This window comes from Dromaius novaehollandiae, chromosome 15 (genome assembly GCF_036370855.1).
Source record: "Dromaius novaehollandiae isolate bDroNov1 chromosome 15, bDroNov1.hap1, whole genome shotgun sequence".
NCBI classification, from domain to species: Eukaryota; Metazoa; Chordata; class Aves; order Casuariiformes; family Dromaiidae; genus Dromaius; species Dromaius novaehollandiae.
The window spans coordinates 18,394,980-18,411,166 of NC_088112.1; the positions used below are offsets into that span (position 1 = coordinate 18,394,980).

The following is a 16,187-nucleotide window of genomic DNA, read 5'->3' on the forward strand; positions in this document are numbered from 1 at the left end:
CTAAGCCTCACATCTTAAAAACACGCAGTTGGTCTGTAATCCAGTCAGTTTAAAAGACAAGTAATGTTTCAGTCACTTGTGCCATTTCTGTAACTTTTGTTGCTTTCTGCAGTTTTACATACGTCTTTTCCTATTTTGTTAGAAATCTTGCTTTCCACAAAATCCTGGAGAGAGGAAGCACGAGTCTAGTGACTGCAGGCACTGGTTTGGAAGAGGAAAGACCAGGAGACCAGTTCTTATTCCAGTATGGACTTCCAGTGCGGACAAAGTGCACAAGTAGGCTTTGGGGCTAGAGATTCATGCTCTTTTTAGTTGCTCTCTTTCTCCGTGGCTCAGTCATCTTGTTTTCTTTACTGCATGCTAGTAGTGCTTGGGTGGAAAGCTGCCTTCTCCTGACCCCCGTGCTGCTGAGTGGTCTGCAAGAAGGCGGGCAGGGCACCGCCCGGGGGGAGGCTGAGCTTCCCTAGCTACTATGCAAAAGCACAGCACTATCAGCTGTGTTTTGAAATAACTTATTCCTGTTTCCTTCTTCAGGTACCCTCCCTTTAAAACGGATCTCCTCAGGTTTCAGGCTGTGAATCTTGATTGCGCCTAAATCTGGGTTATCAGGCAGTGCTGTTGCGCTTTGAAGGGACTGAAAATAAATAGGATACGTGGGACTCCTTTGTGTTCCCTGCTGGCTTGGCTCGACGTGGTGCGCGCTGCAAATCTCTCGTGAAGCTTCCCGCTGTCTTCGGGTGTGTTGGCTCAGGGCAGCAGATTTCAGGTAGGCACCTCCGAGTTAAGCACTGCAACGTTAAATCCTTGTCTGAATGTGGTCTGTAGCATTTTGAGAGACCTTTGTCCCCTCTGATTGCTTTCTTGCTGGGTACAGTTGCAGAGGCCTGGAAGGTTTCTGATCCAGGTTTTGCAGTTATCTCTGTGTGGTTATCTAGTCTAGTCCCCGGCTGTGTATTTTCATTTGTGCTTGTTGAATTGTATTCCTTCCACCACTGCTGGAATAAAGTTCCTGTTTTTGAAGGGAGCGCCTTTGAGTCCCGTCCTGTTTGCGAGTTCAGGGCTTTTCCACTCAGATCACTACCAGACTGCAGAACGGTTGCAGTTGTCACTGTTAATGTCTTTTCGTGGGATAAGTAGCAAAGTGCATCCTGTAAGAGAAGAAATTCTAGCCTTCTGCAATTAGAGCATTTTCATGCATATGTATCCTCCTGAAAAATACTTATCCATGCAAGTACAGGGGAAGGGTTCAAGTCTTCACAGTAAGTAACCTGTAGCAAGTTGCCATGCCTCTCTTCCTTTAGGTCCATGTGCCTACAATTTTAAAGATAGGCAAACTCTTTTTCTGTAATTCTGTGTTATGGAAGTTGTTACTGAGGTTTTTTCTTGCTTGTCCAGCACCACCTAGAATCTGCCTTTATGTTCTGAGGTATCCCACTGCTTTCAAAGCCTCTGATGAATGAGCTTGGTGACGAATGGGCACCATGTGCGTTACACTGGGCTCGTGCGTAGCTGGTGGCAGTGGGAAGCTCTTGTTTTCCATGGACTTGGAAGCCAGCTGATTATCTAGTGCCTTCTTAAAGTGTGTTTTCTTTCTCTCTCACAGAGTGCACCTCTGCGTGGAGAGAGAGGATGAGAAAGTTGAGCCCTGAAAAGCATACCACCGAGGCTTGGTAAGTGAACAGAAACTCAAGACTGCAACAGAGTGACCTGAACCCCTGACGTGCAGTTCCCACTACATGAGCTGAGCAGAAAAAAGTAGTTATCCGGAAAATAGCATCATAACTAAGGGCATTTCATTATCTGTTGGTAGACATGCTGCATGAGGCAGTATTTTTTGTTTGAAAAAGTTAATATGCCTATGGGAAACGCTCTTACCTAAGCTTTCATGTGTGGCATCTATGTAGTTTACTCATTCATGTTAATGTTGCAGCATGTTGTGTTATGGTGTCAGTGATGGACTGTGTTTATTAGCTTTTGCAAAGAACAAAAACCCGAAATGTTTAAAAAAATTTAGTGAGGCAATGAGTATACGAGAGGTAACAGGACATAGATCTTGAATTCGTATAGGTTTGTTTATCCTAGTCTCAGAGTTAGAGCATGCAAATACTAATTAAGCCATACAGCATCTTTATGAAGCGTATGGGTAGTTCCCCCTTATTACAGATTGCAGTTGTGGAAACATTAGGGGATAGATTAAAAAAATACATTAAAATGACATTTTAACATTTAAGTAAAATTTGGAAAGAACATTTTGGGCCATAGCCTAAACTTTTGCTCAAGTCCATGTGTTTTGACTGAATGAGAATTGGACACTTCAGTAGCTGCAGAAATGGGAGAAGCTTAGAGTCAGAAACTAGGACGCATGAGGCAGAGTGACTTGGTAGAGTTCAGCCCATCTGAATACCGGCCTTTTTTCCTACCTTTGTGCAAGTGTTCACAAAAGTTGTTTTTACAGCTTTCTTCCTGAATGTTAGTTTTTCTTTTTGAGCGCTCGATTCTGAACCATAAAATGTATCTGCAAATCTTCCAGCCAGTTTCTGATGCATATGTAATATGGCTAGAGGGCAGGAAGTCTGTGCTGCTGACATAGCTGGCTGCGGATGACATCAATTGCTTGTGTTACAGGAAAAAGTAAGAGGAGGAGCAGGAAGAGCATTTCCAGCTTTGCTGCTGCTGCTGAGGAGGGTGAGCAGCATAAGGACTTGTGCCCCAGAAGTCCTGGCCTGGGGGCTGAGATGGCCGTTCTGCTCATTCTGGAGTTGTTAAGGTTGCGATGGAAATGTTGGCGTAAAAACACCATTTTTATAGGGATGATGCTCCTTTTTAAAGTTTAAGGGAAAATATATTTCCTAATCCCTGGTTTGGCCGGCCTGTGGAGGAGTATAAAAATTGCACATCTACCACCAGAGGGCAACAGTCTCAGAGGCTGGAGATGACAATTTCTGCAGCACCTCTGCTTGGGGAGCAGGACCCCCTGGCTCCCGGGGTCTCCTCGCAGGCAGCTGGGAGGGGATCGGTGCTGGGCTGGACCCTCCAGCCCTCTGTCCCTGCAAACCCACGTGCTTCAGAAACCATGAGCTCAGCGGGAGTTTCACCTTTAACTTCAGCTGTCAACGCACGGCTGGTTGCAGATCTGACGGTTCCTACCCAGAGGGTCTCCCAGGCCCTCGTTTTGAGTGCTGTGGAAAATTGGATCCCTCTGAATTGCCATAATCCTAAATTTTAGCTGCTGTTTTAGTTTTGTTTGTCACGTGGAAGAAAGCAAGGAGGTATGACGTGCCTTAAATTCTACCAGCGTGCGTTATCGATGGACAGGGGTATGCTAGGAATCTCATAAAACGAAGAAAGAATAATTTGGTTAAGAGCAATAGCTTTGATTTTTGATATTTGAAAACAGATACCCTTAGGACTTCTCTTCCAAAGTGCCTGGCACTCGCAGTTGCATTAGGAGTCAGCGCTGCACTCGGACCATCAGCTCCAAGTGACTTCGGTTAGCCCCTGAAATATTGAGACATCAATCTCGGGTGATACCTTTCATGATTTGTCTTATATTATTTTTCTTAGTGCTCCCTTTCCCAGAAAACTTACGGTCTAAATTCAGAGCTATCTAAATGAATGCTTCCTGCACTGATTAGAATCACAGAGTAATTTTGGTTGGAAGAAACCCGTGGAGGTTACCTGGTCCAACCCCCCACTCAAAGCAGGGCCGACGTCAGAGTTAGATCAGGTTACTCTCTTAGACAAAGAACAAAAAAATCTTTTAAAAAAAGAAAATGAAAAATAACCTAAGCTGAGGAGATGCAGACCTGGCAGCTTACGTGTCGGGTTCAAACGCAGTGTTTTATGCAACGCCTTTCGGAGCTCCCCAGTGCAGGACCCACAGTTTGCTTCAGAAAGAAGGTTAATAATTTTGTGGAGAGGATTGTACAACTAAGGAGAGTTGGTAAAGATAGGAAATTATGTTTATGATATGGATCCCTGGAAAAACGGTGTATTGGTACAACTACAGGGCAGTGAAGGGTTACTGAATCACTGCTTGCACTGTATTTAAGCCATATGAATCCTATGATTCATAGCTCTTGCAGGGCCAGAAAGGTTTTTTTTTTTCTTCTTCTTGATGCATGGTTTGGTTTCTGTTGGGTTTTGGGGAAGGGATTCCTTTTGGCTTCTGCTGGGGCTCTGGAGATTGACAGGGTGTTAGGGGTGTACTGGTGCTATTTCACAGAATTAAATGCTCAGAAGCACTCAGTGTGCTCTACTGACAAACTCAGGGTTAAACCCATTGCCAAACTTTGGGCCGGGAGGGAATTTTGGATCAGATTGGCAGGGACTGTTTGAATTCCCTCCCTTCCTGGTATTTTTATTGAAGAAATTCCCTGCTGTTGTAGGGACACCCGCAATGCTTTGATCTCTCCTAATCTATCCTATGGCTTGTTAGAGCTGTGGGTTTGGTCTGCTACTGTAGATCTGAAGATTTTTACAGGAATCTGGAAAGTTTTTGGTGGGCTGATTGGAGTGGGTATTCTGTGGACCTTTCTAAACTGAGTGTCTGTTGTATGTCTGAGAGGAGACTAGATGTCTGAGTAGTCCTAAATTCCTCCTACTAGAAATTTTTGAAATAGCCTGGAAAAGTGCCCTTCATCAAGTGCTAATAATTCCTTTTAACAAGTTTCTTTTTCAAGGTATCAATCTTTGCTCTTAAAAAAAAAAAGAAAAAAAAGAAAAAAAAAGAGGTTTCTGTAGTGGGGTTGTTATCCAGTCATGATTATTTTGCAAGGCTGCTATAATTTCTTATTTCTGGAACATGCCTTTGGCTCATTTCAAGAGTGACTATTCACTGGTTTGCTCTTGTCTATCGCTAGGATTTAACTTTCCATGGTTACTATAGACATTTATAGAATACAATGGTGCATATGCCTGGTGGGCAAAGCACATAATACGGTATTGCTGGTTTCGTTCCATCTATGTGCCTAGTTCCCACGGCTAGGTTGACTGAAATGTAGATTTTTATGGTGAAACATGAATGTTTTGTTAGTTAAAAACTATGTGGTAGTAAAAATACGCAGGTACTTGGCAGCAAATTGAGGACACGCTCTTGCATCTGCACTTGTTATGATTATTGAGGGACTTATTCAATGGAAACAAGTTTCAGCCCTCATTTTCTAAACAGATTACTATTATTTTTAGTATAGTTACTTTTGCTCTGGTTTGAACTCTTGTGTCTTACAGTTTTGCATGTTGTGCATCAAGAGTGTATGGCTGAATGGACACTTGGGAAGTGCGTGAGGGCCTGGATGTGCTAAACTGATTGATTTAGCAGGATTCTCAAAGGGAAAATGCAGGAATCGTTCCCTTCTGCCTTCTCCCGACTGCTGTGCGAGTTTTGGCTTCGTTGGTTTATCCATCGTCTTCTCTCTGTGTTCTCCTCCATGCAACTTTACCAAAGTCCTTAAACTTCCAGGTGTTTTTCTTCTCTGAAGAATGGGGTTCATGACCAGTCAATATGCTCACGAGGAAGGTGCAATAGCATTTATTAAATCATTAATGCTGATACATTTTAAAAGATGTAAGAAACTGGGGTTGGTAAGAACAGGGACATAGTCTGAGGAGAAATGTAAAAGAGCGGGGTAACTTTATTTAGGAAAGAGATGGAATGTTATGTTGCAATAGAAAACTCTCAAGGACTTCTGTTTTCCTTTTTCCATTAACAAGAACATTTTGTGAATGGAAAAGTAATGGAAAAAGCAAATGTTTCTTGTCTTTATGTAATTGACCTCTGAGGCCTCATTATTACAGAATATGATTGAGAAAAATTTTAATAAAATGAGAAAAAATTAAATATATATATTTATGTGGACGACTAGTCTTTAAAAATGGCAAGCATTACTGAGTCCAGCGCTCCAGGCTGAAGACACCTGGAATTCAGAAGGATTTGTGTTCCCTACTCTAAAGCAACATGTATTTGGCCTGGTAGGTTGTGAACTTCATACAAGGACTAAATGCAGAAGCCTCCCTCGTGGATAAATGCCGATCTGGATTATCCGCAGCACAGGCAAAACCGGATTTCACCATCGCAAAGGCGTGAGGAGGGGCTGCCCTTAAAGGCGAGGGGAAGGATAAAGGAAAGAGCAGTTTTGGGGAGAGCTTTTGTTATTTGACTGCTGTGTCTCCTGCTGAAATGGGTGCGGGGAAGCAGTCCGGCTTCCCGAAGCTCTCGATGCTGTGCTAGGCACTTCGCACGTTGTGGAGTCGCTCCTTTCCCATGTCAGCATTGATTTTTCTAAGAGCTGTGGCCAGCTGGGCTGCAGGTTATTTTTGATGCGTGCCTCCTAACTTTAGCTGAGTGGAAAACGGGCGGATAAGAGGTAATTTTATTTAGGAAAGAGATGGAATAGTAGAGCCTGGTGTCTAGGGCTGTCTTCAAAGGAAATGAGAGACTAAAGCGAGTGATGGAGGGAACATCTGGGCAAGCAAACGTCCTTGCGGAGCGGGGCCGAGGCGAGAGCTGCTGCCGCCCCCCTCCCGGGCTGCCGTTTTACTCCACGTCGAGGCTCCTACCAGCGAGATTTCGGCATCTGGATGCCGCGCTCCGAAGCGCGAGCAGGGGGACGCCGGGCGGGCTGTCCCGCGTCCCTCGCGCGCCAGTGGGACCATCGCCAGGGCCGTGGCCCCGCGTGCCGGCGCGACCTGCCCGTCGCCCCGCAACAGGGGTTTTCAGCCCGCTAAGGCTTCCCTCGCAGCAGCGGTCCGTGTATCCCGGGGCTGAAAGAAATTTGGGGCTGATCCAGCCACCTTCTCTCCTAGACGCCAACTCGGGAGCGGCCGAGGCGACGGCAACGACGTGATGGAGCGACGGAGCGGATCGGCCTCGGCGGCCGGACATCACCTTCGCCCCGGGAGCCGGGGAAACCCCCGACCCCCTTTACCGGTTCCCGTCGGACCCGGGTTATTTCAGCCGCGTGGCCGCGGCCTCCGCGAGGCGCCCAGCGGCCCTTCAGCGGGCGGCGCGGGGGGCGGAGGCGGCGCTGCCGCGGTTGCCCGGCGACCGCGCAGGGGCGGGAGGCGGCTGCGGGGCGGAGGAGGAGGAGGAGGAGGAGGAGGAGGAGGAGGAGGAGGAGGAGGAGGAGGAGGAGGAGGGAGCGAGCTGCAGCAGCAGCAGCAGCAGCGATCGCTGCGGCGGGGCGCGCCGCGCACGGAGCTCGCCGCTCCGCAGCCGCCCGAGGAAGCGGCGCCGGGCGCAGCCATGCCGGGCCCGCGGCGCTGAAGCCCCCGCGCCGCCCCCCGCGCCGCCCCGCGCCATGGAGGAGGAGAGGTGGGTGCCGCCGCGGCGCCTTTGTGCGCGCCCGCTCCGCGCTGCTCCGCGCCCCGGCCCGGCAGGCTCCCGGCGAGTCCCGCCGCCCCGCGCCGTCACCCCCGCAGCTTTGTTTTCCTCCTCCTCCTTCCCTTTTCTTCCCCCCTTTCCCCCCCCTTTCTTTTCCTTCCCCCTTTCTTTTCCTTTCCCCCCCCTCTTTTCCTTTCCCCCCTTTCTTTTTCTTCCCCCCTTCTTGTTCTTTCCCCCCTTTCTTTTCCTTTTCCCCCCTTTCTTTTCCTTTTCCCCCCCCTTTCTTTTCCTTTTCCCCCCCTTTCTTTTCCTTTTCCCCCCCTTTCTTTTCCTTTTCCCCCCCTTTCTTTTCCTTTTCCCCCCCTTTCTTTTCCTTTTCCCCCCCTTTCTTTTCCTTCCCCCCCCTTTCTTTTCCTTTTCCCCCCCTTTCTTTTCCTTTTCCCCCCCTTTCTTTTCCTTTTTCCCCCCTTTCTTTTCCTTTTTCCCCCTTTCTTTTCCTTTTTCCCCCCTTTCTTTTCCTTTTCCCCCCTTTCTTTTCCTTTTCCCCCCTTTCTTTTCCTTTTCCCCCCTTTCTTTTCCTTTTCCCCCCCTTTCTTTTCCTTTTTCCCCCCCTTTCTTTTCCTTTTTCCCCCCTTTCTTTTCCTTCCCCCCCTTTCTTTTCCTTCCCCCCCTTTCTTTTCCTTTTTCCCTCCCCCTTTCTTTTCCTTTTTCCCTCCCCCTTTCTTTTCCTTCCCCCCCCCTTCTTTTCCTTTCTTTTTTTTTTTTTGTTCTCATAGCCGCCGCGTAACGGTGTGAGGTTCAGGACTTGCAGCACCCGGCCCCCCTGCCCGGCGGCACCCTCGGTGCAGGCAGCCGTGGTTGAGTCGAGGGCGGCGAGTTGGGCGCTGCGGGGCGAAGTTGCCCCCGGCCGGGGGCATGTGCTGGGCGCTGGGCGCACAGGATCTGCCCCCCCTTTCCCCTCCATCCCTTCCCACTTGCGGGAATATCTGTCGTCTTCTGTGTAATGACCGATGTTGCAATGTCATGGTGACAGGCTGCTTCCCCTCGTGTGCTCAGACCTGGGGAATAAAGTGTCTCTCAGTAGGACGTGTTTTGTAGGTGGATAACGAGGTAATTGGGGCTGCTCACATGGATTTTTAATTTTTTTTAAGCACGGGTGCTGCTGGAGCGCGGAGGCGTGGGCCGAGGCGGGGAGGACCGCGCCGGGGCAGGCGATGTGCCTCCGCGCGCTGCCGCCGCGTCTGCCCCGCGCACGTCCTGAACCGCCAGCGATTCGCTTGGGAATGAAATTTTCAGCCGCTGCCCGCTGATACTCGGTGCTTCCTCGAGTCGCTGCCGGATGGACATCCGTGAGGTCCGGGTAGCCCTGAGGAGCGCGTTCACCTGCCTCCGGGTGCGCGAGGACCGGGGAGGGCCACCCCGGCCGCTGGGTCTCCCTTGCCGCGTAGCCGCGCCGTGGGCTCCTTATTTCCCCCGAGGCCGCTGTTTTGCCCCAAAACCCGTGAGCGGTAGTGCTCTCGTAAAGACTCGGCTTAATGTCCGTGGGACGCGTGGAGAGATCACTGCTGCTCGGGGACGCCAGGGCTGCCGGCGAGATGTTCGGGCTCGCTGCCTCCTCTGCGTCCGTTCTCCTTCCGACTGTCTGGGCGCCTGTCGTGCACCGGCAACGCGCTTGTACTGCTGGAAACTACACATCGAGCTGTTTTCTTTTTTTTGGGGGGGGGGGATTTTTTGTGTTTGCTTTAACAGGATATGCTGAGTGCTTCCTTTTCGCGTGGTGCCGGTGACCTTGCCGGGGGTGGGGACCGCCGGGAGGGCTTGACCTGCCGCCGATACAGATCTGCAGGGCTTGGCAGCAGTTTCGTTTCAATGTGATATATTGGAAAAATTAAACGAGGGTCAAACCCCAATTCCGGGAATTCCCCCTCTGCTGAGGGAAAACGCTCACGCAGCCTGTCAGAGTTATTTTTCCAAGCTTTGAAGAGCAGCTTTCTACCCTTAAATGACTCAACAGTCCCAATTGTTGTTTGTGTATTTAACGTGCAAAACAACACTCGCGGCCCGCCGGCCCTCCCTCCGAGTGCGCTGCAGGGCTCGCGTCCCCGAAGCGTGCGGAGGGCCGGCTGCGGTGTTCATCACGATGCCTCTACGTCTTACGTCGTCGTCTTAGACACGTGTCTGTGGAACGTGTTTCCGTTTTTTGGAGAGAGACACATATGCACATATATGCATATATATATGTGTGTGTATGTGTACATTTATATATATATATATATATATATATATAAAGTGCATCTAGTGTCTGAGGGAGTGCAGAGGAGAGGAGCTGTTTCATCATCTTGGTCTGTTGTCATCGTTGACCCTTGCCTATCTCTGGAAGTGAGGGATGTGGCGAAGCTGCAAGGGTTTGTCCAAACTTTCTCATATTTCTAGTCTTAGAGAAGAGGCAGGAGACAGCGAACGGGTCGCGGAGAGTAATGATGTGGGATGTGACTCTTGGGAAGGAAAGCTGGGGTTTTCCCCCGTTTCCCTGTTTGGAGGTGAGCGTCATGCGGGACTGCACGAAAGCCACCTGGCCCTGGGAGGGCCGGCTGAGGCGAAATGTGTCTTGAGATAGTGTCAATCTCTTCGTAGTGTTTGTCCAAGAAACACAATATTTGCTTCAGAAAGCAAGTGATGTTATATTTGAGTTATTTTGTGGTGGTTCCGTTATTGTCAGAAAACTCTTTTTTCCTCAGTAATTCCCGACGTCTGCGTTTCTCCGGAGATCTCCTTTGATATGAATGTCTTTTTCGGTGTCTGTTGTGTGCCAGTTACATATTTTACTAAACTAATGCCTCATTGTTGATATAGGCACTGAAAAAAACCCTCAAACTAAATTGTAAGTAAATATTATTATGAAAACAAAAAAATTCTTTCTATTGTGCTCCCTCTAACATATTTTAATGATAATATGTTGCTTTGAAATCCTTTCAAATCCATCTGTCTGGATATTTAAACTCCTTCAGTCGCATTTTTTAACATCTTCATGTATACCCAGAGAAACGTCGGGAAATTGGGATTTTATAAATACGCCATTACGCTGACATCCTTTCCGTATTTTGTTTGTATGTCTGAGTAGGGGAATGGATCCGTGAGGCCTAATGTATTTTTGATTTTAGTTACGGATTCTATGTAAAAAAGTTACTCCAGTTAAAGTAAAACTTACTATGTTTTTTCCATTCTCTTAAGACTGAATTAATATTTTGGTCTTCATTTGCCTTAGTAGAAGCATTTCAGCTTTGAAGCCTAGCAATGGCGATTGGGTATCTTTTAAGTTTTTAGATCAGAGCTATGTCAAAGCTGTCAGAAAGTTAAGACGACAGCGATGTTTGTAATGCATCCCCCAAAGAAGTGCTGTAGGCTTAGGACGTTTGTAGTTAAATATGTCGTTCTGCCTTTAAGTTAATATAAAGCTGTGAAAGGCCAGTCGAGGATGCCCAGGTAACCTTAGCTCTGCCCTTTCCGAAGCATCAGTACACGAGAGCAGGAAGGTAACTACTGCCGCTGTCGGTTTTTCTCCAGGCTTACGGAGGGGCATGGGTCCATGGGTCCATGCAACGGCGCCGGGGGCAGAGTCCTGAGGTGTCCCAGCAGCTCCAGCCTCGGTGGCCCTGTCTTGGCTTGCCACCTCCTGGAGAGGTCGGGATTGCCGGCGGCGCCTGCGTCACCCCGGGGTGGTGCAACGCGGCGCCAACGCGGGAGCGTGGCCGAGCCGCTCGTGGTGTCCACGTGAAGGAAGAGCTGAGCCCTGAGGACGTTCCCCCAAAAGCAAGAGCCCAAGCCCATCCAGTCCACTGCCAAAGGAAGGCTCACTTGAAAACTACCATTTCTTCTGGGTGAACTTCTGGCTCCAGTAAAGCCAGCGGTAGGATTGATTGTTGGCAGAGTCGGGATTTTCGTTCCTGGGGTTTACCAGCTCTCTGCACGGTAATAATCTTCCGAGGGGACAGTTTAGCTTTAAGGAAGGCTTTTATTCTTCCTCATAATCTACAAAGACATCTGTAATTACTGCTGGTAACTAAGGCAACCCAACTTTATAGTTAATGCATGCATGCAGCAGAGCTACGGGCTGTGGGTTTTTAAAATACCTCCCTGTTGGCTGGTATGCAGCCAGAGCTCGGGCAGGACCCGCTGCACGCCGGCAGGTAGCTTGAGGCAGGCCCCACCAGCGTGTCTGTCATCTCCTGGAGAGGAGGACAGTGGTGTAAAGGGGCTTCTCATTAGCTTCCCTGACGTAATTTGGGACTCTGAAATTGGGGTCGTTTGTTTTACGTGGGGGTGCGGTCGAAAGGAGGATCACGCAGGAGATGGTGGTGGTGGTGGTGGTGGGGCTGGTGCTCTGCCTCTTTGCTAATCTTGGGAGGATCTTGCTGTGCCCCTAACAAGGTGGTTAATCCGGCCCAGGGAAACTAAACCGTTTGTCCGTGCAGTTGGTGCATGGCCTTGGATGGCCCAGGAACAGAAAAAATTCTTCCTGGCACCTGGGTGGCAAGTCCTGCTGGTGCAGGAGGACATCGCTGCTCCAACGGGAAGGTGCTTAGGGGAAAGTGCGTCTGATTACAGAGCGCAGGGACCCGTGCGTGTCCTGGTGTTCCCAGCCACACCTTTGATCGCAGAGCTTTGTTCTTGCTTTTGCTTTGTTCCTTTAGTAAAATAATGGAGTAATTCCTAAGCAAAACAATTCCTAGTGTTGTAGGAAAAACTTCAGAAAAGTGTTATGTCATGCATTATTTTCGTCTTCTCGGGGTAGCTTTTGCTTTGTGGCAGATTGCATTTACTTGGATCGCTTAGGTTCTTGCATTTTTATGTTGGACATGTGTCAGTGGTATTGGAGAGTGCATGTATGGCGGTGTGAAATCTCTCTTCCAGATAAAGACGTTCTCATTGCATTAATGGTACAAAAATCTATGGAAGCTGAGTTGGTCTGAAAGATGAGGTAAAGGCACTTAGCTGTTAATTCTTTTTTTTACGTATTTTTTACGTGAGTCACTTGGAAAAACTTTAAATAGCATATCCTGATTTTTTTGAATCAAGCTGTATACCAGACTACGTGCAGAGCTTTTTTATGGTGAGCCATTAGGTGTTTGCTAAAGTCCGAAATCCGCCCGTGCTAGCAAGTGCGAGGATGTCTTTTGGGATGCTCTTTAAAAAGTTACTCTTCGTGCTCTTTGGGAGGAATTGATCGACCTTTTTTAAAAATCCCGAAGCAAGGTTTTGGCTTTGAAAGCATAAGGAGAAATATTGATGGAGTTGCAGCTCTGTGAAGGCTGGTTGATCCGACATTTACTTTTGGTGTTCAGTGAAACTTGCTGGGTCCTTTGCACTGCACCTCTTGCCGGTTGAAAAGGTTGAAAACACGAATCTGTGGTCTCCGGTGCTGGAATGGTAATAAATGAATCTCGGTAGTGGCCTTTCTTCGAGAAACCTCATGATTTTTGTTTGCATCGGTTGATTTTGGGTCCTGTAGGGTCAGTCTTTGAGCAGAGGGAAGCAGTGGTTTCGGGGGCCTGGCTGCTGCCACCCGGAGACCTGCATGCAGGTGGCCGCTGCCTCCCTTTCGCTTTCGCTTTATTTTATTTATTTTTTCATGTTTTGCTGGCTTCCTGGAGGTGTCTCGGCTTTGGAGACCGAAAGTTCAACACAGTTGCTTGCGCTTTCAGAGCCTCGTTTTCCGCTGCTGGGCTCCGGCGTGCCAGGAGGGGAGATTTATTGGTTTAAAAAGCAAGGGTTTACGCTGGCGTTTTGAATACTGCGGTTAAATTTTGCTTGGCCAAGGACTGCAGCCTCGGCTTTGACAGATGCACCATTGAGGCTTAGCCGAGCTTGGCAGCATCGCTGTGACGAGCCGAGTGGGTGCCCGTGCCGCGCGGGGGGGGGGATCGGCTTGCTTTGGGCATGCAAAGGCTGCTTGTTGCACTGCCTGGTAGCAACCCCAAAGCGTTTAGCAAGAGGGACTCGTCTTTCATGGCAACGCCGTGCATGATCTCCAGCTGATAACCCCCGCGGGAAGCCGGTTCCCGCGCCCGGGACGTGTGCTGAGTTACGTCGTCCTCAGCCTCGTTGCTCCGCTCGTGCCTGCAAACGTTGCCCTTGCTCAGCGAAGGGGGGGAATCGGCCGGGGCTGGTTTTGGCGCGCGCAGGCTCAGCTTTGTCTCGGGCACAAAGCCGCGGGCCGCTCGGTATGCAGGCAGGCACGCTGGGAAGCTGGAGGAAGGGGCTCCGGATTTTGGCAAGCAGCGATCTCGCTGCAAAGTGCTGCTTTTCGCAGATGGAAACCTTTGGCTGCGCGGGCTTTCACACGCTTTCCAGCCGCAGAGGTAGATATATTGACCTTCTGTCAACGCCGGCTAAAGAGCCGGGGCCGAGCACGGAGCAACGAGGACGCGTTTGTGCCTTAGGCACCTGTTGGCCTGGTTAAACACAGCACGTAACTGGGTGCATCTGATTTTGCTTTACCTGCATAGTGTGCAGCTCTGTAGGAAATTCAAGCTTAATAATTCTTCCTGCGTGTTTCAATGACATTAAATAGACCTATTTCTAGAATGGAAATGTGATGGGGCCTCGGTGAGGCTAATGCTCTGGCAGCTGTGCAGCTGCTTTTAAAGGACCTTTTTGGATTTGCCCCTGTGGAGGAAGACACAAGTGGTGCATTTGTATGTTTGCATTTTTCGGATGGGAATTTGAAAGCTAAGCTTCTGTCTGTATGGACGTTAAAGCAGCCGTGGTGCTCTTGTCGCTCCCAGTGCCGAGGTCTATCGCTGTTCAGCGAGGCAATTACGTCTTGGCTTGAATTCCCGCTTAGGCTGCTTCCCTGGCCTGCAGCCTGCAAGGCTGGGCCGGTCCCCGGAGCGCGGTGCTTTCTCTGCTCCTCCCTGCTGATGGACGCGGGGGCTTTCGGCACCCGCGCAGGGGTCACCGCGGCTCTGGTGCTCTGTGTGGACAACCCCGGCTGCCCCGCACACGTCCCGCTACCTCGGTTTTACGATTCATTTCTTTTTAGTGTTGTTGAATCCAACTTTCTCCTCCTTTTTTTTCCTAATCCCTGTTTTTAGCCTTAAGCAGAGTTCCCGGTCCTCGGAGGCAGCCGAGGATGAGAAGGAGCAGCGCACGGTGACGGTCAACCCCTCGCACATGAGGAAGGCGTTCAAGGTCATGAACGAGCTACGGAGGTAGGCTCTCGGCTTCCGGGCGTCTTCGCCGGCGTGTCGGGAACCTGCTGGTGGGAACAGGAGGGCTTCTGGGAGACGTGGGAGAAACCTGGGCCACCTCCGTCCCAGCCGGTGGTTGCATGGGGGTCGTTAATGAACACGTGGGAAGGGACGGTTGGGCCATTCCTTGCCGCGTTGCAGGTTCACACCTGCCTTTCAGTCAGAAAGAAGGCAGCCGTGTCCCAAAACCAGCATCTGAGCAATACCCTCCATTTCTGAATGATAATTCATCGAGTGCTTTCCACTACTTGCAGCAAGTTCAGCTGTGAGCTGTGTTCTTCACTGAGCTAATGGCCTGAAAACCAGTAACAGAGTGTTACAGACGTTAGGACAGCGCGTAATTACAGATGAAGGATTGCTAACGTGCTGTTCTTGTCCTCGCCGACGAGTGGGGTTGCTCGCTCTGGGCTCGGCACTCCAAGTAGGAGCCAAAAAAAACCCCTCAGGAGAATATTAGACCCTCATTTGCTAATTTAAAATCCTGACGTTGGCTGAAGGAGGACACCGTGGTGTCTTTGCACAACTGTGTGGGTGCAGGGAGAAGAAAGGCTGAAGAAACCTCAGCAAACACATCCTTTACGAAGCCCCTGTCGTTGCATCAGCCTTGTGGTGGCGGTGCTTAGATCTGAGTTGTTTCTTGGCTGTTATCAGCCCTTGAACCAGATGGAAGTTTAGTGAGCTTTTTTCCGGCTAGTTCATTTGAGCCCTTTACCATTCAAACAGAGACTTAAAACCACAATTTTCAAAAGAATTCCTGTATTCCTAATATTACACACAAACATACATGCTGCCTCGCTACGCGGATGTTACGGTGAAAGCAGGTAACACTTCACTCCTCCTGCATGCTCAAAGTCCTCGAAAGATGCTGTAATCGCCACGGCTCTTCTGCAGATGAAGTACTTTGCTAACACACACGTTCTCCAGCGCAGAGCAGGATTAGAAGTGCCTCTCTCCGCAGATGTTTGACAGCGATTCTCAGTTGGTGCATAAGGAGCAGAAAATGGAAATAGCCTTCCTTTGTAGCAATTATGTGGAGCTGAATATGTTTTCTTCCTGGCATCCCTCTAGTCCTCTCTTTGTACTGAGAGCAAAAGATCTGAAAATAGAGGTTTGTGCAGCTATATTCAGAAATCTATTGTGCTGCTATTATTCCTTCGTTAATTGAAGCGTAGTGGGAATAGCTGGAGACTGACAATATGTCTGTATTTAGCCAGATCTTGTGCAAAGCTGAAATGTTAAAATGCATGAGGCTGAAGCTGCCCTAAAGCACCTGTATATTGTTGGATCCCCCCCGGGTGCACTCCTTTTCCCAGCTCCTGCTGCTGCTCTGGAGGACGCGGTTCCCACGTCTGCGTGTTTTGTGCACTGAACTTGGCAATCGCTGAAGCTGTCAGCAACCAGTGTTAATAGCTACCTTGGATAATAGGGCCTCAATTTTAATGCCTTGGGAAGGTCTGGAAACCTCTTGCTAAACCTTTAGCTGATTTGCTATAGGTTGTTCACGTCAAATGTTTAACTTCCAAATATAAATCAAGCTAATTTTCATGAGAGACACTTCAGATGAATACAGATAAGCTGAAGGGAATGAGAAGGCCTCCAGTAGGTGACCATTAAAA

At 49.2% G+C, this 16,187-nt stretch overlaps 1 protein-coding gene across 1 annotated transcript in view; it reads left to right on the forward strand.

Annotated features, from left to right (window-relative positions):
• Positions 1-7,111: 7,111 nt before the first annotated feature.
• KLHL3 (kelch like family member 3) overlaps positions 7,112-16,187 on the forward strand; it is a 50,509-nt gene continuing 41,433 nt past the window's right edge. Inside the window, exons 1-2 of the mRNA XM_064521094.1 lie at positions 7,112-7,312; positions 14,416-14,532. Of these exons, the coding sequence (XP_064377164.1) occupies positions 7,299-7,312; positions 14,416-14,532 (131 nt within the window). The 5' untranslated portion in view covers positions 7,112-7,298. The remainder of the gene's footprint in view (positions 7,313-14,415; positions 14,533-16,187) is intronic.